At 48.6% G+C, this 27912-nt stretch overlaps 1 protein-coding gene across 7 annotated transcripts; it reads left to right on the top strand.

Moving 5' to 3' along the window:
• Positions 1-81: 81 nt before the first annotated feature.
• On the top strand, positions 82-25784 carry PRPSAP1 (phosphoribosyl pyrophosphate synthetase associated protein 1). Of its 7 annotated transcripts, XM_051797877.1 has the most exons (12): positions 384-398; positions 914-1025; positions 2918-3013; positions 9105-9157; positions 10683-10749; positions 15158-15330; positions 15716-15831; positions 16522-16577; positions 16989-17134; positions 23140-23210; positions 23929-24075; positions 24701-25784. In XM_051797877.1, exons 6-12 carry the CDS (start codon positions 15177-15179, stop codon positions 24857-24859), a joined length of 849 nt encoding a protein of 282 aa, XP_051653837.1. In that variant the 5' UTR covers positions 384-398; positions 914-1025; positions 2918-3013; positions 9105-9157; positions 10683-10749; positions 15158-15176; the 3' UTR covers positions 24860-25784. The 7 variants fall into 7 exon arrangements, with proteins under 7 accessions (XP_051653838.1, XP_051653839.1, XP_051653836.1 ...); XM_051797878.1 differs by lacking the exons at positions 384-398; positions 2918-3013 and adding an exon at positions 82-261; XM_051797879.1 differs by lacking the exons at positions 384-398; positions 2918-3013 and adding an exon at positions 92-257.
• Positions 25785-27912: the final 2128 nt, after the last annotated feature.

The raw sequence follows: 27912 nt of genomic DNA, 5'->3' as shown, positions 1-27912 counted from the left end.
CCGGCGGGGCGGGCGGGTCCTCCCGCCGCGCCCGCCATAGAGCGCGGCCAGAGCGCCGCCGCCGCGCTTCCGTTTCCCCCGCCGCCATCTTAGGCACGGGCACTTTAACCCCCGCCTTCAATCCGTGCCCCGCGCCGCCGCGCAGAAGCGCGAGGTGGCCGCGCTGCGAACCGCCCTCGCGGAGCGGGAGGTGTATTTGTCCCCGAAGAGGGACGCTCCCGCCGCTCTCCTCCCGAGGTACCGGCGCTGCTGGGGCAGTAGGTGAGGGGACGCTGTAAGGGGGGAGTGCGGCTGCGGTGCCCTCACCTAAGATGGCGGCGGGGGCGGGCTCTCCCCCCGATAAGATGGCGGCGGAGGGGAGCGGCGCTCTGGCCGTGTGGCGGAACTCGCTGCGCTGGGTGAGGGGAGCGGAAGGGGACCGTGCGCTCCAGGGATTCCCCTGCCTCCCAGTGACCCCCTATCCCACCACAGAGACCCCTGTCCAGCCCTGCTGCCTCACACACAAACCCCCTGTGTCCCCTCACCTCGCCCCACCTCCCCCAGCCAAGGCAACCCCTCTCCGCCTTATTACCCCCGCTCATTTTGGGGGTCGTCCCTCCCCCGGTGCGTGAGGGGACACTGGGTGGGCACGGGGTGGGTGTGGGTTGTGGTTACCTGCTGCCTGCCCACCCCTCCAAGCCCCCCGCCCCACCAAGGCATCTGCTGCTCCGTTTTATTGTAATATTCATAATTTCCACCCTCCCTTTGCATAGGAGCGCAGCGGCAAGTCCATAGGTAGCGGGAAGGGCTCCCCCCCTCCCTTTCCTCCTCCTCCTTCCCACCCCTTAAGGGGCGGCGATCGCGGCGGAGAGGAAGAAAAGGATGCCACGGAAGCTGTTGTTGCCTTATAAATCTGTTTTTTCCCACTTTCGAGCTCCGCGGGGGTTGCATGACTCTCTGGCGATGAACGCGGCCAGAAGTGGCTACCGGGTCTTCTCGGCCAACTCCACGGCAGCCTCCACCGAGCTGGCGAAGAAGATCACGGAGTAAGTTCCCTCTCTTTTCAAGTTTCTTTCTTCCCCCCCCGCCCCCCGTCGCTCCTCAGGCGCCTCCTGAGCGGCTGGAGAAGCTTCTGGCATCCTCCCGCCTTCCCAGGGCATCTGCTGCCGACACCTTTGCCCGCGGAGGATTCGCACTGGGAATCTCCATCAGCTCTGAACCTCCTGCTGCTCCTCGTCCCCGCCGGTTATCCCAGCCCGACCCAGCGCTGGGGATGGACCCGCTGCTTTCCGCCTCTTGCGCCTCTGACACCCATCTCGGTGCTGGAAGGGCCGGGTTGCAGCAAAGGCTGTTGCTTTAGGGGAGGCAGGAGGCGAAACTCGGCTGAGCAAACCTCGGAGAGCGTTTTTTTTAGCAGGTTTGGGAGACGCTCAAAACTTTTCTCTGGCTGATGACCTTGTTTCTCCCAACAGCTTCCCTGTCTGGGGCTCGGGGAGCGTTCATGTGCACCTCGGGCACATCACCTGCCCTTGCACTGACCAGCGTGGATTTTGGGGAGGTGGGCAGCATGTGCTGACAAAAGGGAGCTTAGTTCAAGGTAGAAGTCTCCTCCTTTTTTTTTTCAACCCATCGATTTGGGCAGAGTTTGACCTTGTCTGGTGTGATGGATGTGCTGGGTCCTGGAGAATGAGGGGTGTGACAGCTGGCTCCAAAACAGGGCTCCTGGTGCACAAGAAGAGCACTGGGTTTTCCCCAGCACTTGATCTTTTTGGTTTTGAATTCGTTTGTTTCAAACTAGGGCACTCCCAGCTAAAGGGGCTCTTCTGAAATGAGCATCTGTATACTGGGCTGTCATCTTGAAGCAGGATTTGAGTTTCTTTGCTGCTGTTTCTCATAGGAAGCTGCCCCCAGAATCGAGGGGGCTCAGTGCTTGTTTGCCTGCTGCAGCTGACAACATCCCTGCTGTCCCTTGCTGTCCCGTTCCTGCCTCCAAGGGTGTGCTTACATTGGAAACATGACTAAGTACAGGTGTGCTGCCACCTTAAACTGCAAGAACACTTTGCTATCCGTCCCGTTAGCTTAGTAAACACTGTGTTGAATCCTTAGCACAGATTATCTCCACGGAGCTGACTTGGCTGTTTGGCTGGGATGTGTGTTGGATAATAGTGATGGACTTCTTTGGGCGTGAGGCAGAGAGGGGAATCCTTGTGTTTGGGAGTAGAAAGCTTTTTTTTTTTGGCTCATGTATTCTTGCTATGCTTGGTCAGTTCTGTATCACTTTCCCTTCACTGATACAACTCTGAAACTAAAGCCTCTCTATATAAAAAAGTAAGTTTTGCTGCAACAGATGGGAGAGAGTTTTACAAGGCTTGTCCTGTTGCGTCAACGCAGCATAACACAAGTCCCCTGAGGACAAGCTCTGAGTTCTTGGGACTGAAAGAGCAAAGGGGCAATCCTTATTCTTTGCTTTTTGTCTTAAAAATAACTCCCTTCTTTTTGAAGATGTAATGAGAGGAGACACGGAGCAGGTTCCCCGGGCCATGGCGCACACGGCTGGCTGATGTTACCCTCTGTGGGCTCCCAGGGATGCTCCGAGGGGGAATGAAGCAGGATCCAAATCCAGAGTGGCCTCCCAGCTGTCTTTCACCACGTAAATTCCTAATAGGGGCGACGTGGGCTCTTTACCTTGGCTCTAACAGCGGGATGTTGGATGCTCGGGTGGTAAGAGCCCAGCTGCTGCTTACCTGAGACTTAAGGACATGTATCTTCGTTGTGGGTGCAAAATCTGGAACCATTAACAGCACAGATTTGCCCACAGTAAAAACTGTCCCAAAAATAAAGGTATTTTCAGCATCTTCCACGATGGTTTTTCACTGACCTCCCCCAGGAGCTCAAGGGCTGTTTCAACACGTCTGTAATACATCCCTTGTTTTTCCAGGTTGCTGCTGCCTTGCCCCCTGTCTCACATCCCAGCCTGTACTTTGCTGGGGAGGTCAGTTGCACCTTGAGGTAGAGTTGGAGCAATCTTATAAGGGTGAGTTCGTCCTCTAATATTGTGCGTTCTTTTTAAAGTTTTTTTATGACCTTTAGTATAAGCAGTAAAAGAACTTTAAAACAACACGCAATATTAGGAGTAGGGCCCCTTGAGACTCCTGTCCATCTGGGCTCTGTTGCTCTTTGCCTGTAGATATAATCTTAAAATCTATACATGAGTAGGCTTATCCTTTTTTAAAACCTCGAGCCTGGAGAGGAGCAATGGGACATAAATCAGGTCAGTCTCCTCACTCTGTTTACTGCAGAACTTCCCGAGTTGCTTTCGTTTCTGGTTCTGAGTGTCATGTTCTGGCACAGTTCTGACCTTTGCAATTCCCATTGAGCATTCTTGTCTGGTTATGGGACAGTGACTGATGGTCAGTCTCACTTTCACTTTGGGTTTTCAGAGCTTTGGTTGATATCAGTGTCTGCCAGGGAGAGGAGATGGTGCTGGATTATAAGAACCAAATACCTTGTGAAACTTTAAATAATGAAGATGCTCCTTAGATTTGGCACCACTGAAGCATGAATTAAACCATATATTTGTATCTAATAAATTGAGAGGGATGATTATTTTTTTTAAATTCTTTCCCAGATGGAAAAAGAATTCCTGCTGTAATTAGGACACTTGGCACCTGATTATGAGCTGCAGGGCAGAAAAATAATTTCTGTGACCAGTGCTGATCCCTAATGGGCCTGTGTGCTACTGGGGGGAGGGAGGTCTGACAAGTCTTTTTGATCTCCAGAGTCCAACAGATGCATTTAGATCTCCCCCTGACTGCAGTGCTTGGCTCAGAGGGCACAAATTTTACATTCTGCTCACTGCTTATGTGTTTGGGTTGGAGGTGATTGGTGATTGAAGCTGCTAATGCCTCCCCAGTGCTCCTGCAGCTCTGTGGTGGGGAACGTGATACTGTCATTGCCAGCTGTGGATGTGAGTATTCCAGACATTCATTTGCTTTGCAGCATGGAAAATGCCGGTGATCTAAAGATAAAGCAATACCATGAGCCTAAACAACGTGGAGAAGGGAGGAAAATACAGGGATTTGTGTTCTGATCTCTGGTTGCAGGGAACTGGGTGACGCTAAACCCAGGGTGGTGTTTCCTGTGATCAGGAGGTGAGCCCTGCTTTTGGGTGAGACAAAATATCCAGAGGACTTGCAGCAACCTCCCTCTGCTGAAGGAGGATTTCTGGTAGAATGAAGGAAGAGTAATGTCAGCCTTCCCTTTAGGTTATCTTGCCAGCATATGAGAGGGTGGCAGAGAGGAGCCAGAGCACAGAGACCTTTGGATGCTGCCCTCCCTCATCCCCAAACCCTGTTCTTGCCTTCTGGAAACAGCTCCAGTGTGGAGCTGTGTGAGGAGGGGAGGTGACACCAACTCTTTTCCATCTCAGAAGGTGTGGCAGAAGGCTAATAGATATTGGGGTGAAAGTGCATCAAAGGATTTTGGAAAGGGAAAAGAATAACCAGCTAAAAATCAGGACTGTTGGAGAGGGTTCAGGTAGGGAACAGTGCTGGAGTAGGGTGAGCATGAAGGAGCTGGGCTTTGGGATTCTCTGTGCAGCTTAGGGGGAGCACATAATGTAGCTGAGGAGATTTGGCTTGTGTGGAGCTTTCTGTGCTGGCCAGCACCAGCTTTAGGGGAATTTCCTTCACAAGGAGCAGGCTGGTAGGAGGAGAGGAAAATCTGCCTGGTATTTGCCAGTAGTTGGGCTGCATGGCTTTTGGCATGGCTGGAACAAGTGATCCAAGTGGCAGATGAGCAGTAGGGACTGTTCTTCAAGTATCCAGTCGTGCTGGGTGGATGGAGAGTGGTAAAGGAGAGCTCAGGTAGTTTTAAGGATATATGAACAGTCTGCCTTGTGTCCAGGAAGCTGCCATTCCCTTTCCCTTTCCTGGCTGTTCAAGTACTGGGAGATTAGGAAATAGACTGCAGAGCTGCCATTGTGCTGGCTGGACCATGACTGATCTTTAAATAAAGATTTGCAGAAGTTTGAAAAGCAATTCAAAGTCAGGCTGTGACTTGCTTTGGCCACGGTTGGTCACGGCACAGATCCTCTGCTCCAGATCCTTCCGGAGTCTGCAGCAGTTCTTGGAGTCTTTAGGTGTGGGGAGAGCTGGGTGTTTGCAGAGCTGAGACCAGTGAAAGTGTTTTGTAACAAAGAGGATATTGCCAAAATAAAATCATACCATAATTAAGGGCTTTGTATGGAGATTTCCCCCGGAAGCTTCCTTCGGAGAAAACCTTACAAATGTCTTGGATGCTGGTCACACAGGGGGAGGAGGAAACACAGACTGGGCTGAGGGCCTTTCTCAGTGGCACTGAAACAGGTTTTGATGGCACAAAATACTGCAAGTGCATTTGCCTCTTGATATTTGATTCAGCTGAATGTGAAGTCTCATTGACTGTCCTTTGTCTCCAGAGTCTGGTACAGTGGTTTTTGGCAGTCTTTAGAGGAGCATTTTAAAGTACAATCTAATACCACCTCACAGTGTTTCCTAAAATACTGCAGTGTGTCACTTCCTCATTAAACTACAGGTCACTTCTGAGCTGTTTGCATTTAGATGTGAATTTGAGTGAGATTTTATAAACACTCTTGTATCCACAGCTTAATATCCTCTTGGCACGTGTGGAGACTGCGGAAAGTTAGATCATCTTTTCTGAGCAGCGTTTACAGAGAGAGAGATTCCAGATCAATATAAATTTTTAGTGGCCAATTGCTCTGAGGAGGATTTTTAAAGCCATAAAGAGATGTTTTTCTCTTAGATGCTGTCATGCCCAGAGGAGTTGCTTTAGGTGGTGCAAGGATGGGAGCTTGTTTTGCTTGGAGATGTGATTTATCTACAGGACCTAAAATGTTATTTTTGCCAGGAGCAGCTGTGTCTCTGCAGGGGTTGTGTGCTCTGGGTTACCTGCAGTGGCACCTTTTTTGTCCTCTGTCTTCAGACAGTGATCAGCAACTGTGGTGGCCCAGGTTCGTGTGGTTATGCTGTTAGTCCTGAAGCCACATGCAAACAGTCCTTGCTGTCAGTTCAATTCCTCCATCCCCTAAAGCAGTGACCAGTGGGGACCTTCTGGATGGAGAGAATCTAGAGAGAGAAGAGTTGGGATGGAAGAGGAAAAAAAGGGAAGAGGTGGTGGGAAGGGGGAGTTTATCTTTGAAGTCTGTGGCTGCTCCCAGCCTATGTGGTGGGTAAGGCCATGCCCTGCCCTTGACTTCTGTGCAAATCTCCCTTTTGATAAAAGTGCTCTGGAATTCAGTGCTTTACAACAGGAGCTGCCCGAACAGTCCCCTCGTAATTGTCCTTGGCCAAATCAGTGTTTATCAGACTCCTTCAGCAGTGATATCTCAGCTAATCGAGGCCTTCAGGAAGGGATTTAGTGGAAGGTGTGCCCCTGGGGTGCACATACTTGAGCTGCTTTGGGGGAGCTGCCTGTGGGTCCTGCTGTGCCTGGGGCTCATGGGACTGTGGAGCTGCAGGTGGGGCTGATCTGTGGCTTTCATGGGCAGTTTTATCTCCTGCCCTTCCCACTGCCACCCCTTTTGTTTAGGCAACAGTTGGGATTTATTGTCTGACCAGACCAATCCAGTGCCTCCCATTCCTTTAAGGTGGCAGCTCTGTGCTGTCCCTTCTGCTGCTCTCTGCACCCAGGATTGACGAGCTGAGTTGTTCAGTGTCCCTGTTGCTGTGGAGCAGCAAACTTGCCTTTAGGATTTCTTGTTTCAGCAGCACAGAAACTGCATTGCTGCTGTATGGCCTGAATAGGGGAGCACTGGGCTCTGTTTTTTTCTTGCTGGATACATCATGGAATCATAGAGTTGGAAAAAACCTTTAAAATTGAGTCCAACTGTTAACCCAGGACTGTCAAAGCCACCACTGGACCATGTCCCCAAGTGCCACATCTCCATGTCTCTTAAATCCCTTCAGGGATGGTGACTCCACCACTTCCCTGGGCAGCCAGTGCTTGACAACCCTTTCAGGGAAGAAGTTTTTCCTAATATCCATCTAAAACCTTCCCTAGTGCAACTTGAGACCATTTCCCCTTGAGCACCACAAATCTGCTGGTTTTGTTTGCCACCACTTAGCACTGAAAGTGCCACTTTCCAGGGGGTGTTTTGTTTTGCTGCAATGTGTCTGGCTGGACTGGTTTTGAAGCTTTCCTTCCTGCCATGAGATTCAGGGCTGACTGAGAGACTTGCACAGTCTCACTAATGGAATTTTTTCCCCCAGTAGTGAGGTTGGAACGTGCTGTCTGCAGAGCAGTCAGGGTGCACGTGCCTCCAGAGGCAAGACTTACCATGCAGTTGTGGAGGAGCAAGTGTGAGTCATTAAACATTTCACCCCTCCACCAGCTTGTGTTGTGTGTGTGTGATTCTTGAGCTTGTTTGGACTTGGATGCCTTGGCAGCAAGGCACTAAGCTTAGTGGTTGTAAATGCCAGACTATCATTGGAAGGAAGCAGGATCCCAACTGGCAGCATGAGCTCCCACCTGCAAAACTCACCTTTACTGTGAGTCTGTCCCCGAGGTGCCCAGGATTGCCTTGCTTGAGCAGCTCTTTTTTGAAGATGCTGAAGGTACTGAGGATTCCTTTACATTGCAGCTGCAAGTTTTAACCCAGCTGGGCTGAGAGAAGCCAAATTAGGGATTTGGGAGGCTTCCCTGCCCTGGTGATGCTGCAGTTGGTACCCAAGCCGGGCTGGGTACAGCCTCACACGTACAGTTCTCAGTTGTGGGAGTTTACTCACCACCCCCAGCCACTGCAAAACGTGCTGCCAGACACACGATGGGGAGTGTGATCGTGCCAAATACGTGCTTTAGAGCCAGCTAAGCAAACACATCCCGTAGCATTGGAGTGTCTGTTATCACAGCTGTCCTGGGCACGTTCTCCAGGCCGGCTTCCAGCTGGGACCTCCAGCTCTGGCTCATGGCTGAGCCCAGCAGTAGCTGGTGGGTCAGAAGCACGCCAGGGTCAGGCTGCCTCACTCAGTGAATCCTGAAAAAAAAACAATCTTGGTGACAACTGAAGTACAAGGCTGAGTCTGGGCACAGAGATATAGAGGGCCTGACTGTAGAAGTCTGTAAACCAGGGAAAAGCCAGCAACGGATGTGGACTTTCATTTAGGGTTAGTCCTGATATGCCAAATTTTGGCCCGTGTCCAGGTAAATACAGTATGTGTGCAGAGAGGAAACTATGGCTGTAATCAGTGTGGTGAGCAAAGGTATTTTTCAGGCATAAACTGTTGCCTAATCCAGCGTGTGAGCAAAGCCACTGAGCAGATCCTAGGAGAGGAGGGATTTACCTGCTCCATCCTGCCCAGTTTGAGCAGCACATCTGTCCCAAAAGTCTCACTGGTGCGGAGTCTCGCAGCTGAAGCTCATGGTTAAAGCACAAATGCCTTTAAATACTTACTAATGGATTACTTGTCAGCACAGTTAAATACTGAAGCGTCACCTGAGGGAGAAGTCTGCCTTCTGGAACCTTTTAAAATGCTCTTCAAAGTGAATCATTAGTATGCAAGAAAGAAATTTTAAAAAAAGAGGGGGGTGACTAATCTTTGTTTTGATGAGTGTTGTAGACCTGACATTTGAGAAAGAGGAAGGAGTAATTTAAAAAAATAAATTTTTGAAGTTAAAATCTCTTCAGTCAGCTGAGTTATTTCAGAAGGAAGGTTTGGGGAGAGGTAAGAAAGAGAAACATGTGGGAGTCAAAAAAGAGTGACTCAGATGCCATTAATTGAGTTTGAGTAAATCATTCAACTTCAGTTGCACATCAAAACCTGCTCAAGGTGGCCTTGCACAGGCTGGCAGGGTGTCCTTTTCCTGCAGGAGAAACAGCCTGTGGTCAGTACAGGGACTGGCTCTTGGAGTACAGCAGTGACCTGCTGCAGAGTGGTGTGCGCCAGGGCCCTCCCCAGGGATGTCAGAGGGAAGGAGGCTCCTGGGGAAGATGAGCAGCCTGGCTGGCTCACTCAGCTCCCTTCTGGGCAACACTGTTTTTACTGGTGTGTAATGTCTGGTCCAGTCCCTGGTTTGGATCACAAACTGCTGAGTTTCTCCATTTTTGATTTCCTTTTTTTTCTCTCCAGGCGTCTCGGTGCCGAGCTGGGGAAATCTGTGGTGTACCAGGAAACCAATGGAGGTGAGAGAAATCTTTACTTTGAGGTAATCTTAGAAATACTGGGTAACTCCATCAGCCAGACCTGTCTAATAAGTGCAGTGATTCAGCTGTGATGTTACAGCTGCTCCTGGCAGTGCTAAACCTTTGTGTCTGACCTTGGACAAAGCAATTAAATGTGTTCCTTGTTTGCCCCTGTTATCTTGTTTGTCTGCCCATCAGCAAACTCTCCTTTGGAGCCCTACCTCAGGTGTTGGCTGCTGCCAAGTCTTACTGGCTCCTATGCTTAGCAGAACAGCTCCAGGGTTAGAAGTAATGCCCTGCTTTCTAAGTGTCTGCCTTGTGAACTTTTAAATTATCCCTTCCTCCAGCCCTCCCCTGCCACAGGCAGGTTACAGCTGCCCTAGCAAGGACTTGTGCTCTTGCTTTAAAGAGTGAGAATTCAAGGCTGTGCTGGGGAACACACCTCTTGGACCTTGGCTGAGAGTCATTTACTGTTTCAAGACCTCCATTACCTTACTGGCAAGAGAGACTAGAACCAGAGAGCTGATGCAGGTGGGAGGAAGGGATGGAGGATTTATGATAGTGCTGCTGCTCTTGCAGCCAGAATGGGCCACACCGTGGGTGGTTATGGTTGGGTTGGCCGGTGTGTTCATGTTCGTGAGAGCTCGCTGCCCTTTGGGGTTGGTTTTAAATCAGGTTGCTTGCTACAAGGTCTGAAGTCATTCTTCATCACTGCACAGCACATCAGTCTGCTCTCTGCTGAGTCCCTTCAGGTAACTGCCAGTGCCCAGGCAATTAGACTTTGAATTCCATAGCTGTGCAGCTATTTCTCTCCTTTTGCTTATCCCTACCCTCTAGTTCATGACTGTGTAGGATATGAGTGGCTAAGACAGGCGCTTGGGAAACCTGCTTTGGCTTTGCAGAGCTGCTTGGGGCTCAGCTTTTGCAGTTGAGTCAGGGACTGTAGGAATGGTGTTCAGCAGAGACCCAGACTTCCAGCTCATGTCAGTGTTGAAATGTCTGGACCTTGGTAGTGAAACTGGGGAATTCTGTGTGCTGCTGGTGTTGCCTTGGGCTGTCCAGCCTGCATGGAGCTGATCCCATGCTCAGCTGTGAAAGAGCAAAATGCAAAAGAGCTGAGTTACCTTCTTGGTAAGTCCTGAAGGTTGTTCTGCCTTGGGTGGTTCATTGCTCACTAACAAATGTTCTGTTGACAGCTTTCACCGCTCCACGGAGGAGTGAAAAGGATCTCTAATTGAGAATTAGGCAATTGTCTTCTAAACATAAGAAACAGCTATTCAGCCTGCTTTTGCTTTGTAAATTCAGCTAACTCACTGGTATGTGGTGCCAGCTCTACCCAGGACCAGCCTTTGGCAAATCTGCTCAGCTCATCTGTGTGTCTAGTGGGTCTGTGTGCACAAAGGGCAAGGGAGCAAGTCCTCATCTGCCCTGACCAGGGGGCAAGGTTGCTGCTAAAACATGGTGTGTTGTCACTGTCAACCTGATGTTTGGAAACAAAACTGACTCTGTTTTCAATCCTTTTCAGAAACAAGAGTTGAAATAAAAGAATCTGTCCGGGGACAGGATATCTTCATCATACAGACGATCCCCAGGTAAGGGACTCGTGGCTCAGTTTTACACCTGGGATGTGCTGTGAATACCTGGCTCAGCAGAGGGTTGGATGGTTTGCTCACAGGATAACCAGTGGAACTCCTGCCAGTGCTGTCATTGCTTTGACTCACATCTAAGACCCCACATAGTGTTAAGCTGTTGACATTCCCCAAGGATCGATTGTGCCACAGCAAGCTGAGACTCTTCCCATCAAATAGCTCCAGTGTGTCACTTGAGGCAAGAACAAGTGTGACTGATGGCTGCAAGTGAAACATCCCTGCTCTGTGTGTGGTGGCCTTTCAGGCTCAGTTGTTTGGTGATTTCTGACTGGCATTTCCATCCTGGGTTGGCTGATTTCCTCAACTACCAAGCAGCAGAGCCAACATCAAACAGCAGCTATTACTTTAATTACAGGCTGGATTATTCTTGCCTTTTCACTGTAGTGATGTGAAACTTAGCTCAGGTGGAAGCCTGCAGCTTCCCTCTGGTATTTTTTACAGTTCTTGATGATGGTGGGCCTTTTTTGTTTTTATTTTGAGCTATTCTAGTCTTGGAGTAAGAGAAGTGCTGCAAGTAACCTGGGGGCTAGAAAAACAGCTGTAACCCCAGGAACCTTGCTGCTCCCTGGCTGAGTAAGAGACTAATGATACAGCACTGGTGTGGTGGGAAAGGAGCCCACACATTAAATGATAACTGCAAAACAACCAACTATGAGTAGGGGAGGCACTGTTTTCAGAGGAGAGGTGTTGTTAGGATGCCTATTGCACAATTAGCAAAACAAGAGTATTCCTGCTCTGACAGCTTTTTCCAGGTTACTAAATCCTACTCAGATTTTGGAGATCCCAAGAAGTAATAAGCAGCAGAGCTCAAGTAGGTAGCAGAATAGCCTAGAAACAGAATTTTTCCTTGCTTGCCAAAGGAATAGAGGCCTCTGAGAATTCAAGTTCATTTCCTCTTTGTAATGCTTGGCCTGTTGTTAAAGAAATCAGTAGGACTACTGGGTCAGCTTACTCCTGGAATTCCTCTTGCAGGCAGGAACATTTTCCTAGGGGTCATCTCTTTCCAGAGAGATGCTCCAAGTGTTTTCTCCCCCAGGGAGCAACTAAATCTCCACAAGACAAAAATGCCCTGCTGTAGGATTACCTTTCTGGTGAATGGTGCCATTCTGTTGTCCCTTGTGAGGGAGTTCTCAGAAATGCCTTGTAACTGAGAGCTGTGTAAACACGAAACAGGTCGAGTGTTCACAGAGAGGTAACTCAGAGCATTAGGGACAGCAACAGTGCTGGGAGGAGAAAACCTCCCCTGCTTTTAACTTGTCAATCCCCTTGTTTTTCCATTAACTGAATTTGGCATTGTGGGCCAAGAAATTGGTCCCTTTTTAGCCAAAATGTTCAAGGCCCTCCAGGTGAGGAGCCACTGTTGTGCAGCCAAATCATCTTTTATTCCCAAACTGCAGCTGTGCCTTGCTGCATTGCTTGAGAGGACAGGTTCAAGGGCATTTTAGTTTTCCAGTGGGTTTCAGGGAGCTTTTCAGGAAAGTCAAAACAGCAACTGTTTTGCTAATCTAAGAATAGGACTTCCACACTCAGCAGTGGTTTGAAAAGAAAACAAAATATTAGGACTTGGTAGGAAAGGAGTAGAGAGGGGAAACAGCCTTGTTATGCTGCAGTGTGAATTCAGTCTGCATCTTAAATGCAGGAGAGAACAGAGAGACCTGAATATCTGCTACAGGCTCCCTGTCCTAAAAGCCTAGAGCACAACAAAAAGGTGACAAAGACAGGTATCATGCAAGACTGTTGGTGTGTGGACTGGCATTTGTATGAGGGGAAATTCAAGTAGCTTATGTTTAGGTGGTAGAAAAATGAAGAAGTTGGCGGTTTTGTGATACCCTGAAAGTGAAAGGAGTCTTTCAGTGCTGAGTGTTGGTGCTGGTTGTTGCAAAGTCCATTGACAGTGTCACATGAGGTGTTTGCTCAGCCTCCAGAGAAGGAATGTCCAGGGATGTCCTAGACAGGGATGGGGAGCAGCAAGGGAGGCTCCAGGCTGCTGGAGAGGGGTGGTAAGTAGGGTGAGGGGGATGGCTGAGCTGTCTCTAAATGTCCTGGTAATGAGCTGACAGTCCCCATGTGAGGTCTTGGCTCAGCCTTCCCAGCAGTAACTAAATGGGAGCATGGCTGCAAGGCAGGAGGTGGGGAGGGCAGCAGGGAGGCTGGGATGCTCTCCTGGTCCCTGTTTTGGAGATGCTTTGGCTGGGGTTCCACCACAGATGTTATTTCCCCCTGTTATTTGCCTTGGTTGGGGTCAGTGCCCCTTGCAGAGGAGCAGAGCAGTGTGATGGCTCAGCATGAAACATCACCTCAACAACTTCCCCAGGCCACCCACCCCGGGCCCTGCTGGAGTGACAGACACACTCACCCCTGCCTAGTGCCTGTGCCAGCTGGTCTGCAGGAGCTTTCTGGAGCCCAGCATGGAATCCTGCTGGAATACTGAGAAAATTGCTCCTCCTTGAGTAACTTCAATAGGGCTGCCACGGTCCCACAGCAGCACCAGGACTGCAGGTGCCTTTTAAAACCTTTCTTCCAGTCTCGTTCTTTTATCTGCTTTCCATGTGAATATATATATATATGTTTTTTTTTTTTTAAGGGGTAAGTTGAAAAATAGTGATGAAAAACAATGCATTTCTTGGATGAACTTTAAATAGGCTTAAACTTGACCACTTTGTTTTTGTATGACACTGATAGTAGCATCTCTTTCTTCTCTCCTGGCCCTACTGGCACAGCTAAAACACCAAAAGGAAGAAACAGTTCTTTGTTTGCTCGTTGTCCTGTGTGGCAGGGGGCTGTGTTTTATGTAATTCTTGGCTGCTTGCTGCAGAGCCAACAAAGCTTTCCTGTGTGTACATGGCATTGTGGTGGGGCCAGCGGGAGAACAGAGACCCAGAGCCTCACAAATGAAGAGGCACAAGTGGAGGTTAATCTCCAAAGGAAGGGAGAGCGGTGGGGAGGTGGAAATGGTCAGAGGTTTGTCACGGGTCGTGTCTCTGAGCAGTTGGAGAAGCTGTCTCTGGTGCTCAGGAGGAAAACAGGTCCTGAGCAATGTCTGGGCAACGTCCAAAAAGCTCTACAGAGCTTTAGGCTGCTCTGTGCTGTTTATTCCTCTGCTGCTGTGTGGAAAGATGGCCCAGTCAGCCCCAGCATTGCCCTCCTGACCAGCCTGGGGATGTGGTGTGTCACTGGAGGCTGCAGACTCCCAGGCAAGGGTGTCTGTGTTGCAGGAGGATTGTCTGTCCCGCTGTCTGAAGTGTGTGTGTGGGTGTTCTTCAGTTCCCAAATGGTCTCGAGTCAGTCTGTGACCATGCAGACAGTGTCTCTTGGTGTTGGTTTTAAGGAACTAAAGAGGCTTGGGGGTTCCTTCCCCTTCCTAAAATGATTTAAAATGCAGACGAATACACTCCTGCTGGGCCATGCCAGTCATCATGGTGGAGCAAACTGAAAATGGGATATTTCAGTCTCATGACCAGTGACAGGACTCGAGGAAACGGCATGAAGCTGAGTCAGGGGACGTGTAGATTGGATATCAGGGAAAGGTTTTTCACCCAGAGGGTGGTTGAGCACTGGAACAGGGTCCCCAGGGTGGTGGTCACAGCACCAAGCCTGTCTCAGTTCAAGAAGCATTTGGACAACATTCTCAGGCACATGGTGGGGTTGTTGGGGCCAGGAGTTCAACAGGATGATCCTGGTGGGTCCCTTCCAACTCAGCATATTCTATGATTCTTCTGCCTATGTTGCTTTTTGGTTTTGGGTTTTTCTTCTTTCAAGAAACAGTCCTTTAGCATTTCCTGTGCTGTTGTTCCTTCCATCTCTAGATAAGCTGGAGAGTGTGGAGATGCTGACTTCACTAAGTGATACGTGTGGAATCTGTATGCTCCAAAATGCAGTATTTCTTAAGGCAGGAAAAATAACCTGCCTTACATTGTTAAAAAAGAAAAATACCCTAATAAATCCAGTGTGGATGAAGTTGTGTTGGCTGCATGTGCGCTGCTTCTTTAAAAGACTATTTTATTTCAAAATACACTGTATCAGGTAATATTTGTTCCAAGATAAATTTTAAAGAAATCCTTTTTTTGTGTGATGATGGAGGGAAATCATCATGTACCTCGTGTTAGAATATAAAATCAAATTCCAGCCCCCAGCTCTTGAGTGCTGGGGTCGGGTCCTGTACATGTAAGAGTTGACTGTAATGTGTTGTGGTGTGGTGGAAGGAGCTGTATGGCTGCAGTCTTGCATACATTAGCCTAAGATGTAGAATTATTTCCTTGGAACTTTGACAAGAGGTCTGAGTATAAATGGAAAAGGAGTTACACTGGAAGAACACCTGCTAATACATGGAATTGTTTTTCAAATGTCCTAGAGATGTGAATACTGCTGTCATGGAGCTGCTGATAATGGCGTATGCACTGAAGACTTCCTGTGCCAGGAACATCATCGGGGTCATCCCTTACTTCCCCTACAGCAAACAGAGCAAAATGAGGAAAAGGGGCTCTATAGTCTGCAAGCTGCTGGCTTCCATGCTGGCCAAGGCAGGTGAGTGTCACAGGGAGGGGCATCCAGAGGGCATCTGTCCTCCTGTTCTTCTCCCATTAGATGTGGAGATGTGCTGCTGAGCTCTTGAGCCACTTCAGGGGAATTGATTTTCTTCAGCTTTCTTGTGTTTCTTTGTAACTCACACCTGGGGAAGTGGCCTAGAAGTGTTGTAGTGAAATGCAGTGTCAGCCCAGTGCTGTGACACTGCCTGCCTGTTTGTCTCTATGTCCTTGGAACTTTCTACATCCATCTGTTTATGATTATTTTATGCCATGGCACAATAGTCTGAGTAACAGCTAAAACAGTCTGGAAAATGGAGATATTCAAGGAACTCCAGCCACGTGGGAATATTTTCCATAAACTGTTCTCTTCTTTTTCCCTTTAGGTTTAACACACATTATCACTATGGACCTTCATCAAAAGGAAATCCAAGGCTTCTTCAGCTTTCCAGTAGACAACCTGAGAGCATCCCCTTTCTTGCTTCAGTATATACAGGAAGAAGTGAGGTTACTCTAGTTCTGTATATATCAACTTGTCTTAACTCATCTTAATATGGCAGCAGCATTGAGCCTCTCCTTAGGTAGAGATGGTCTTGTCAGTCTAGGTCAATCCTTCTGTTAAGGAATTCTTTCTTAGGGGGGGAAAGTGGGAAGATGCTACACTGTATGATTGTACCTGGATGGAAATTCAACTCCACCACAATCAGGAGAGGAGCTTGCTCTCTGTAGAGTTAGTGCCATTGCAGAGATGCTGTTTGTGCTCCTGCCTCTAAACACGTTTAAAATTGTGTTCCACTGCCTCCCCTTACCCCTTGGGCAGTGGTGGATTTCTGACTGCTCTGAATTTACTGATAGACTTTGTCTTGGGCTGAATTTGGGAATGCTGAGCTGGGGGCAGAGCACAGAGGTTTCATTCTCCATGTGCAGAAGTTGATGATTTATTCCCACATGGTGGGAACAAGGCTTCCCCATATGGGGAGGGTTAAACACCATGAACATTCCCACCTTTACAGAATACACAAATACTGGTGTTGAAAGCAAGTGCAGCTGCCTCGTTCTCTCTTTCAGAGAGAAATGAAGAATGAAGATGTGGGTCTGGGGAGGAGGGTGGGCATGATTATTTAGCCATGTATCAACCCAGTTACTAGCAAGTAGGTCTTTCTTTAATTAAATAACCTTTTATCACATCCAGATTCCAGATTACAGAAATGCAGTTATTGTAGCCAAATCTCCTGGTGCAGCTAAAAGGTAAATGGATGCTTTACTAGCTGGTTAAAATTAAACTGGAAAATACCTGAGCTGGTGGGAAATACACCAGGGAAAGTATGGGAGGGTGGGAGTAAACTCTGGGGGTGTCTGCTGCTGCAGAGCAAAGGGGTTCACCTGGGGTTAGGATCAGACTTGCTGCTTGAGTTTCAGCAGTGCCTGACTGTCCTCAGAATGGAGGAATACAGGAGGCCCCCACGGTGGAGCCAAAGGGTAGAGTGAACTTTAGGATATTAAGGACAAATGAAGAATCACTTCCAATGAAGTTTCTTGCTGGGGAACAGCCACAGAGGTGCAGCTTTTGCTTGCTGTTGGCTCTGGGAGAGACTTGGTGGGCTGGGCTGTGAAGCTGCACCAGCCCAGCTCCTTCCTGACAGGCTGTTTGTCTTGCAGGGCTCAGTCTTACGCCGAGAGGCTGCGGCTGGGGCTGGCAGTGATCCATGGGGAGGCTCAGTGCACGGAGCAGGACATGGATGACGGGCGTCACTCCCCTCCAATGCTCAAAAATGCAACTGTGCACCCTGGCCTGGAGCTGCCCTGTAAGATCAAGTTTCTCTGCTTACCCTTGGGGGGGAAAAAAGAAGTTTGGTGGGAAGTTTCTCTTGGTTTATAACCAACCTGATGGCAGTGGGACCAGTGGAATTTTTCTCGTGGAAAGGTTGATATCAGCGAGTTGTAGGAGAAGTCACAGGGGAAGGTTTTTATTTAACTCCTTCTGGCCATGCAGAGCATCAGTATTGTTCTCCTTGGCTGTGCCTGCTCAACAGTGTCAGACTGACAAACCTCTGATAAAGGTGGTGCTTTTACAGTGCTCAGCAGCAGAACTCATTGAGCTAATGAAACAAAAGAAATGCAAAAGTGCAGGTAATAAGGGAGCTGCTGCTCCATTGTGGAGGTGAGGGCTGGCCTTTATCTCCCCCTTCTGCTGACCGTTGTCACTGCTGGAAATTCTCTTCATCCTGGCAGCCAGGTGATCATGTTCCAGCGTCTGTTTTAACGAGGTTTTGAGGTTTGTGGTGAATAGTTTTTCCAAGAGCATTGCTGAGCTGTTTCCTGAGCTCCTGCCACTGATTGATAAGCTGCTGATTTGGGAGCAGACAGCAAAGGAGAAAGGACGAAACCTGTGTTCTGAGAAATGCCATCTTCAGGATTGCTTGTTTTCCTGCAGCAGTCCAATAACAACAGTAGAATTAAAATACATCTCTCTCTCGGGAGGATTTAAGCTTTCTAGGTATGTGGTGGTAGGACAGAAGTTGGGATCAGTGACCGTGGGAAAGGCTGTGTGCTGCTGTGTGTGGTGAGGAGCTCTCCATCATGCAGCCAAACTTAATTACACCAGCAGAGGTTGGGGCTACTGATAAGCCTCTCCTCTTTTGAAGTTTAGGGAGAACATCCAACCAGTTTGTGGGCAGCTTGTGGAGGGGAGGCAAGTAAAACTGCAGGCATTTCACATCACCCCAGTCGTTGCTCACTAGAATACAATCAGTTAAACAGTGCTTATGTTGCTGGTGAAACTCCTCTTGGGCCTTCAGGGCCAGGTGGGGTTTGGCAGTGAAGTGTGGGACTTCATCTTGATTGCCCCCCCCTTCTGACAAGGGGATTTTTTTTCATGCCCTTCCAACAGAACAGGAATTTGCATGGTTGCTCTTACCTTCTTCCCCTCCCTTCCTACTCTGAAGAGGATACTGTCCTCCAAAATATCACTAGCTGACATTTGTCTGCTACCGAGGGATTGATGGTTTTGTGTTTTTATTTCCAACCATATGTCACTTCAAGGAAGCTCAGCTGTGAGAGCTTGTGCTGCTGGAGAGCCCTGTGAATGGTAGCTCATACAGAAATGTGTCCTTGTCCAGTTTAGTTATGATTCCAGGGGAAAATTGTTTTCAGTCCTCAGCTATCCAAACACAAACTAATTTGCTGTGTATCACCACTTTCTTATTTTATCTCTTGCACAAACTCAGCACTTGACCAATGACCTCCCTGCATGCCTAAGGCACAAATGTAAAACAGTCAAGCTGAGGCTTGGTAGCTGTCAGTCGTGGGGTGGATTGTGGGGCAAACTTGTCCAAAACTCTCAGTAGGAAGTTGATTTTCTGTCCAGTTTTCTAACCTGACAAATACCCAGGTTTGAGTGAGCTGGACTCTGTTACTGGAGGTGCAGAATTCTGAGATAATCCCTGTCTGAAGGCAGTCTGTAAGCTTTTAGTGCATCCTGGTTGTGTGTCAGCCTGACAGGGAGCTGTGCTCTGCCAGATAGAGCTGAAAATGCAGATGGGGTGTAGGGATGGCAGTGCTGTGAGTGTCTGTACTTACCCTCTCTACTGTGCCTCCTTTCTTGTCCAATTCAGTCATTTGAAAAGCATCTTCCCACCTCAAATGTCACATCATACCAAATCCTCCATCAGCTCTTCCTGCCATGTGCCATCACCAGCATTCCTGGCAGTGTGAGCTCTGAGGGCAGAGTGAAGCTGTGCCCCTGTATGAAAGGTCAGACATGTGCTGCTCACCCAGAGCTGGATGCTTCCTTACACCAAAACTGTCCCAAAACCCCTCTAATTGCCAAAACAGAACCAGTCTGGGTCTGCCTGGCTTAGGAATCCTGGCCTGGATCAGGCAGGTGGGGATACTCCTGGAGAGTGGCTGAGACTTACTGTGGAGCATCCTGCTCCAGGCTACAAGCAGACTATTGTGGAGCATCCTAGACTGGGCAGTTCAGGCTCCAGGCAGTTGTGTTACAGCCAGGAGAGAGGTGAAACCTGTGTCTGGGAGCAGCCCCAGAGCCCCACAGCGATGGCTTATGCTTTGTGCCATTCCTCATGGGCTTCCTAGTGAATTGGCTGGGCTCCTGTGTCCTGGCATGCACCTTGTCTCCCCGTTCTGGGAGAGATCATGTGCCTCTAATTAATGAGTGCTGTGCAGTGTAATGGCTTATTTATTGTCCTGTGAGTGTGGCCTGATGTGATATTGTGATTCGTGTGGAGCCACAACAGAAAAATGCCAGAAGTGCTTCTAATTGCACTTAAAATGCTGTGCTCGAGCAGCAGCAACAGCCCACGTCACTCCTGAAAGCAGAGCCTTTGAGACAGGACTTCACTCTGGGGTTATTCCCTTTGATTGTGGGCTTTTGTGTCTCAGAGCTTGCAGCTGGCTCAGGGCTGTGCCTTAAATGCATGTGGACTCTTTGCATGTCTCCTCGTCCTGGAGAGAAAAAGAGCGGAACACCATCTGTTAAACCATTTCAGTGGCTCTGGAATTCAGTACTTTATTCAGAGCTGATGGTTCAAACCTGGGGCTCAGCAAACTGCCATGAAGGAAGAGAGTTTGGGGGGGAAAACTGGAGTGACCATAGGTCCATTCCTCCTTCCCTACCCCCATCTCTCCTGTGTTTAGGCTGGGCCCAGGGATGTTTTCTGTCCTTCCAGGGCTATCTCTACACAAAACAGTTCATTCTTTGAGCAGCCTTTTGCTCACAGGCTCTGTTGTAAATGCAGCTTTACAGTTCTTGGTGATTATCACTTTAGTGCACACTGTCAGCTCCAAACAGAATTTATTTTAGCGTTTCTTAACTCATTTTTAACTGCTTAATTACAGCAACAGGTTTACACACCTGGGAATGCTGTTTCCTCATGCCAGTAATAATTTTGCCTTTAACATGTGGTACTTGAGTATATGTTACACACATCAGAATGAAAGTGTTCTTTGATATTCTTGTTTTATAAAAATGGTGGTCTGGTTTTTCCCTCTTTTATTTCTCCTCCCCCTCCAGAAGCTACAGATACCACAAGCATCTTTTCTGACTCTCCAGAAAAAAGTCAGCAACTCTTTAACCTGAACTTGTACATGATCCAAGGGGTTACACCAGGCAAAAGTACCACTGTGGCTTATTTCTGTTACCCTCTTTTGTCTACATATAAACAGAGGTTTTCAGTCTGGAAGGAAAATGCCCTTTATTATTTGAATCATTTTTCAAGCCACCTTCTCGTAGCAGTTCTGACTTGCACATCTTGATATGTCCAAAGATTTGGAAGAAGAAACTGGCTGCAGTAACCTTTGTGTAAACTCTCATCACGTCGGAGCAGTTCTCTTGAGATTTGATGTGGTTGTGGGTGGATCTTTGGCTTGCAATTTTTTGTTTCTGTTTTTTTTGCAGAGAAAATTGAACAAGAAAAAGGGAGAACATCTCTTTAAGATCCGGGTAGGTCGACACGTTGCCTACCATTCTTTAAAAATAAAACAAAATCGAAATACAGCTTTTTAAAAACAGAGATGCAAAGCACTGATAATGTTGCTAGTTGCCATGTTAGCCTTTAAGCATAGCAAGTGTCTGCTTCCTTTATGGAATAGAAGGATACTGATTTGCTGAAACTTCATGTCTCTGTGAGTAAAATAGTGTTGAATTTCAGCTCTCTAGTTCTGTTCACCATTTTTGCAGAAAGATTCCCCCTAACCTGGCTGTTGTAACCAGAGATGGCACTCATCTGTGGATACACATGGAGGATGGGATGGCAGCCAGGTGGAATCCTTTTGATACTTCCCAGCTCCCACCAGGAGCTTTATTACTGTCCAAACTAGATAATCAACTAATAGCTAATCTAAGCAGGTCAGTAGTGCCTGTAATTGAAATTTATGATCTGCTTATCTCTTGTGATGCTTAATCTGCATTTATTGCAAATACTCATCCTTCTCATAAGAATGTTTTTCCTTCAGGATTAGAGGTGACTTTGCATTCAATAGGAGACTCAAATAACCATGCAAGGGAGGCTGGGGAGTCTGTACCATGAAGAGCTATTAACTCTTCAGTCCAAGGTAGCTGTGACTTTAACTGCAAAACCTGGCAATGAGTGATGGAACTTTGGTCAGAACAGAACTGTTGGACACCTTTTATACAGTTTTGGTAGGTTTATGGAGAACCAGTCTGTGGAGTAGGTTGTGTATGTGAAGAACAGCTCTACACATGAATCTTCAAAGCTGTGGTCCTTAAAATTGCTTTCATCACATCCCTCAGTGTGACTCACTCACTCAGCTGTGCTTGCACTCTAAGCATTCCCAGGCACTGATGAGATGTGGGAATACTACTGGATCAGCCTGCTGTGCAGGATGTGGAGTTTCATGCAGAACTATTTTGATCCAGGAGGGCAGAAATCAATATTCAGACAGGCTTTTTGATGGGCAATGGCTTCTGTTCTCCTGCTGCTCAGGTATTACATCAAAGTAGGTTATCTTAAAGCAGAAAAGTCTTGCTATGTAGGTTGTCTGAAACTCCTCAGCACTTGAGAAGCCTCTGTGGTCAGAATCCTGGCAAGACCTGAGCTTACAAAAGGAGGGGTACCAAGTGCCTTGGTAGGACACTTTGCTGCACTCCCCACAGAGAGCATCAGATCTGGGAGGGGGGGGGTGTGGAGATGGGCCAGGTAAGTGTTACAAAATGCTGGATGTTCCTCTTTGCTTCAGTGGTTAGATCAGTCCAGATTGTCACCTGTATGCCCACCACAGTGTTCTTTCCATGCTGGAAGTTTTTGTTCTGTACAAACCAGCACCCTGTGGCAGTGACAGGTTTGGCTGATGGACAGCAAGTCCCTGGCCCGTATCAGAGGCCAGTTGATGTTTGATGTAAGTCTGAAGGCTGTGTTACATCTGGACACTCTCAGTGCATCCTGGTTCATATCTCTTTATGTATATGCTGCTGCTGGAAGTTTGGCAGGATGTAGTTTGGCATAAACCATGTCAGTGCAAAAGCAGAGTCAGGAGGGAGTGGAACCTTATTTCCTAGTACATCTCTTCACTGTGTCAGGTAGCACAGCTTGTCAGTGCTACCTTGTCAGATCCTTTTGATCCAATTGCTGGTTGCACTGAGCTTGTACAACTGTGTTTCCACTGGATTTTGTCCTGCTCTTTCCATTAATCCACTTAAAAAGAAAAAAAAATCAGCGAATTTGCTTCTGCAAACTTCCTTAAGCTTTCTTTGCCTGAGCAGGTGGTATTAATGTTCTTAGACCCTCTGAAAGAGCCTTGTGTGTTTGTTGATGTGAGAAAGCAAGAGCTGCAGTGCAAGTCTCTGATCCTGCAAATGGATTGCTGAGTCCAACAGGTGAAAAGCTGCAGCTTGTAAAGCACCTGCCCTTTGAGAGGTGCTGGTCAGAGAATCCCATTTGTGGGATCATCCAATCGTGACCTGTTTTCAAATCTTGTTCTGGGGGAAAAAGAAAGTCACCACCATGTCCCATAAACCAGGTGCTGCTTTGTAGCTCTCCTTGCACAGGGACCTGTTAGATTGTTGGATTTGCTTGCTGTCTCTGAGGTCAGTATGAGGTCCCCACAGAAACAGAGAGTCTCCTCATTGTGCAGCAGTGCTGTTCATTTAAGGAGGAAGAAGATGGTTAAACCAGTGCTTTCCCACTGAGGTGGGTGTCAGGATCATGTAAAGCACATCTGTGTCTGTGCACCAATATAAGATGTTTAAGGGTTCAGCCTCTTGTGTGGTGGAGCTGTTGGTGTTTGATTCAAACCTCACTGACCTGGAGTCCTTTTTTCTCTTCTTCTTTAGTGATGATGGCCAAGGAGAAACCGCCAATAACTGTGGTTGGAGACGTTGGAGGAAGAATTGCCATCATAGTGGTATGAGTGTGACAGGGGCAATTGGGGGTGGCTTCCTCACAGCATCTTACCTTGAGCTGCTCTATCCCTGAGAGTAGGAGGGGGATTGCTGGTGTAGGGGTGGGAACATGATTGTTAGACACTGTTTTCTCCAGTTTTGCTGGTGGCTTCGATTATTTCAGCTTGCTGTTGAAAACCCTTTGTACTTCAGCACTTTAAGCCCTAAAATCTCCTTGCTCCCTTAATTCTACAAATGTCAGATGTCTGCAAATACTGAATAAATCCAGGACATGCAGAATAAACTCCTGAAGTGTTTAAAAAAAACCCAAAAAACCCCAAAAAAACCCCCAACAAATGAAAAAGAAAACTTGCTGAGCTTCTCATACTTGTTGTGCCAGGCTGCAGTGTAAGCAATCAACATGCAGCTCCTACCCCCATGAAAAAACACCTTGCTGATGATAAGCTCTGTGTGTGTGTGTGCATGTGCAGGGACTAATTTGTTTCCAAGACACAGTATTTGTTCTCCACACTAGGAAAAGGGTCCCTAAAATAGGGAAATGGCATTTGCAGATTAAAGTCATGCTCCTGGGTGTTTTTGCTTCTCACCAGCAGCTGAAGTAGACAGGGATTATATTTTTCATCTGTGTGCATGGCCAAAGCTGCAGTACCTTGCAGATCCACTCCTGCCCTGCAGGCACTGTAAACTTCTGGTTTTGAAGTTCCTTCTGTTTCTCCTCAGGATGACATCATTGATGACGTGGAAAGCTTTGTAGCTGCTGCAGAGATCCTGAAAGAGCGTGGAGCCTACAAGATTTTTGTGATGGCAACTCATGGGCTCCTGTCAGCAGATGCCCCCCGTCTCATAGAGGAATCCTCCATCGACGAGGTGAGCCTGCCTTCTGCAGAGGAGGGGCTGGCTCTGATGACATCCAAACTCACAAACATGTTCTTCCCCTGCCACACAGCTCATCTCTGAAATCACTGCTGTAATCAGGTGCTTTCAGTTAGCTGGTTCTTCAGTGGAACAAAAAAAGAGTGTGTGATTAATACTTGTTCAGATCAGGTCTGCTTCCCTGAGTATGTTTTCTCCCTAATGCAGGAATTAGTCATCCCTGCATGGACACTTCCCTTACTGCAGCTGGTGGTGTGGGGCTGCCATCTCACTGTGCAGCCCTTCTCCCTGCCCCTCTCCCCCAGCTGCTGAGGGGCTGCTGGGGCATCAAGAGGACAAGATTTCACACCTCACCCTTAGTAACAGACATGTCAGATCCTGTGAACTGAGTGGACCCATCAGCCTGTGTGGAGGTGGCTGTTGGAGAGTGCTGGTTATGCTGGTCCCCTCAACAGATTGACTGTCATGTAGGGGAGACCATTTATTTCAATCCCACAAGGATTTCTCCCCCTGAACTGTGGAACAGCAGGGGCACACCCCTCCTGGAGCTAATCCAGGGTGGCTTCTCAGGGAGAGCGAGTGTTCCAGTGGCACAACTTTCTTTCCTTTCCATCCATAGGTGGTGGTGACCAACACAGTTCCTCATGAGGTGCAGAAGCTGCAGTGCCCCAAGATAAAGACTGTGGATATCAGTTTGATCCTCTCGGAAGCCATCCGGCGGATCCACAACGGCGAGTCCATGGCTTATCTCTTCCGCAACATCACTGTGGATGACTAGACCCGGCTCTGCCCCCGTCCTGGGTTCCACGGGAGAAGGAAATGTGCATGAAAAGGCAATACCATAAAATATAGGCATAACACAACTGTTTATTTTTGTAGGAGTGTGGAGGCTTTCAGGGTCTTTGAGCCATGAGATCTAATAGAAAAAAAGTCAACCTGACCAGCACTTTACAGTTGAATAGAAGAGGCCACTGGCAATGGGGAGGGTTACACCGTAATTAAGAGAGGTGGTGTTGAATTTTTAAGTTCCTTTAATGATTTTTTCTTTTTTTTTTTTTTTTTTAGTGTGTTATATCTCTTGCCCTGTAGGGGTGGAAAGAAAAGCTAAACAGAAGTAGCTGTCAGCTTATGAGAAGGGAATAGAGACTGTTCATTGCTGTGTGGGCAAGCAAGAGCAGCCTTTGGGGTTGTTTCTGCCTGTGGCTCACCCGAGAGCACAGAAGGGAACGTTCTGCTGGCAGAGCTGAGCAGCACAGCAGCTCCTTGCCAAGTGAGTGGCCTCTCATCTCCTGCACAGCAGAGCAAGGACTTTCATCAGAACTAAGTTAGCGGAACATCCCAAGAGGACAGCTTAGGGCAACCCGTTCGCAGGGCTACTCACATCCTTGTGTCAGGGAGCTGGGAACAAGCTCACGTGTCTCCCAGCAGAGCAGGGAATGCTAGTTAATGTGTTGGCCTTTTCATTTCGCAAGCTTTTGGATCATTACTGTTCTTCAGTGACAAGTCACATGAGGGTCTTGGTCCTCACTTGAACATTTGTCTGCACTGCAAAGCCAGGCACAATTTTTGGAGTTGCCTGGGGCTGATGAGTTTGTGGCGGAGTCTCGTGGGGAAGGGAAGTTGGAACAATATCTGCTTCTAATGCAGCTGTGCTCTCCAAAACACTAACACTGAACTGCAATAAAAAGTGTGAGGTTTTTCAATTTCGGTGCTTCCTGTGAATGCTGTACCCTCTGAGCAGCTGCTGTGTGTGTTCAGTGGGGCTGTTGGTGTAACCAGGCTCACTTGGCTTGCAGCCTTCTCCCACAGAGAAGTAGGACTTGCTGATCACTCCTGTCTTGAGTGATACTAATTTTTGGGTGGAGGGGACACTTGAGGAAGGAGCACAAGATGCAGGTGGAAGGCTTTGTCTCCAGGATGATAGAAGGATAAATTCCCAAACTGTGATCTTCCCCCTTGATGAGACAAACACACTCCAGTAAAACCTACACCGCTTTCTAGCCTGCTGATGTGAGGAACAAATAAAAGCTGCTGGAAGCAGTTGCTTCAACAGCCTAAGAACTGTTTAGTTTTGCTTATCCTTGTTCTACACCTTTCTCTTCCACTCCAGCATCTAAAATATGTATGGGGCCAAGGGGCTGGCAGTGACTGAGCAGGACAGGCTTTGAACACCAGGCAGACAAAGGTACCTCAGCATGGAGTGGTTGGATCAGCGTGGATTAAACCTCCGAGCCACATCCCACGAGGGGTGTGCAGGGCTGGATGAGGTCTCAAAGCTGTTGATGGGTTTCCTGCATTTTCAGAGTACCACAAACAAATCCCAGCTGTACTCTGTGGCCACAGTGTGGCTCCTCAGCCTGGTAGGGTAACACTGCTGTGCTGCAAGTATTGAAAGGATCAACTGAAGCATGTGAAGTCCTTGTAGACGTTTGTGTGCCCCCTTGTTCCAAGCCAGTACCAGACCATGATCTCCATCCTGAAAACCAGTGTTAAAAATGTGAGAGGTATTGCTCTTCTCTCCCCTTCAAACTGCTTGTCAGACCTGCCAGGAGCAAGGCCAGGGCTCATTGAGGGCTGTTGGCCCTTTCAAGCCTATTTTAACTGGGCTGTATTTGGGAAGAAACCTTGGAACCACAGCACCAGTGAGCAGAGGGTTGTGCTGCTGTCCCTGGGGTCACTGTGGTGAATGGATGTTTTAAGGTCACTTATAGAATCACTGGTAAAAGCAGGTTTAATACAGAAGTGAAAGCTCAACAAAGTTGTTGGCAGCCCCCAGCACCTCCAGCCACTGCACACCCCAGGGCCTCTGCCAAGGTTGCTCAGCTCTCCTCTTCCCTGCACGTCCCACAGGGAGGCAGGACCTGGCATAGGCAGAGCCAGGGCAGCTCCTCAGCTGGTCCAGTGTGTGCCCTCTGCTCAGAAAAGGGCCTTGTTCAGGGTGGTGGGGAAAACAGCAGGAGCTGGGAGCCCCTGAGGGCCAGCCTGGATTGACATCCCACCACAGCCCCTCCGAAACCCTTGGGGCTGGGGAGGAACCTTTTGAAATCCAACAAAGGCAAGTGCCAGGTCCTGCATCCAGGATTCCCCAGCACCCACACCTCCGTCCCGAGGGTGCAGCCAGCACGAGGCCACGCAGCAGCACGGACCCTCTGGGCAACAGTGTGGGACTGACAGGTGAGTGCCATGGGGACAGCACTGGAGCCATTCCCTCTGGCTGTCCTAGCCAGGGCCTGTGTGGTGCCCTGGCACCAGACCCATTTAGCCAGCAAACAATCCCTGGGAATGCTCATGTAACTGTCCTGTCTCCTCCCACTGGTAGCAGGTTCCTGGCACTCAAGGAGGCAGCTTCAGGATGGAGCCCCTCTGAAACGCAGTGGCTGCCCAGGGCAGGGAGGGATGTGAGGTAAAGGACACAGACACCCACACCCACCATCCCAACCTGCCCTCACACCTCTGTCCTTGCTTGGTCAGCACCAAGGGCAGACCCAGGCCCCCTCAGCCTGTCCCCAGTCCCTGAGCTCATGGGGCCAAACTCGAGTACCCCCTGAGAGCCCAAAGGCAAAGGCTGCCCACCCCACAGAGACCCCCCAGCTCCTGCAGCCACAGCATCCAGCCCCATGTTGGCCTTGCCACCTGTCCCAGTTCCCATGGGACTGGGCTGCTGTGGGTGCCTCTGGGAGGAATTCCCACAGTGGTGAGTTTTGGGCACTTCCCTCTGTGGATTCACTGTTGCCTAATATGAGTTGGCGCTTTTTCCCAGGTGGGAACCCACAAGTAACCCATTTCCCCCATTATTTTGTAACCAACCAGTGGGTTGGACTGTGCTGGGGT

The sequence above is a fragment of the Manacus candei genome, unplaced genomic scaffold (assembly GCF_025592945.1).
Source record: "Manacus candei isolate 608988 ecotype Guabito, Panama unplaced genomic scaffold, ASM2559294v1 h1tg000047l, whole genome shotgun sequence".
Classification (NCBI taxonomy): domain Eukaryota; kingdom Metazoa; phylum Chordata; class Aves; order Passeriformes; family Pipridae; genus Manacus; species Manacus candei.
The sequence above is the reverse complement of the archived record's forward strand: the minus strand, read 5'-3'. Positions and strand labels throughout refer to the sequence as shown.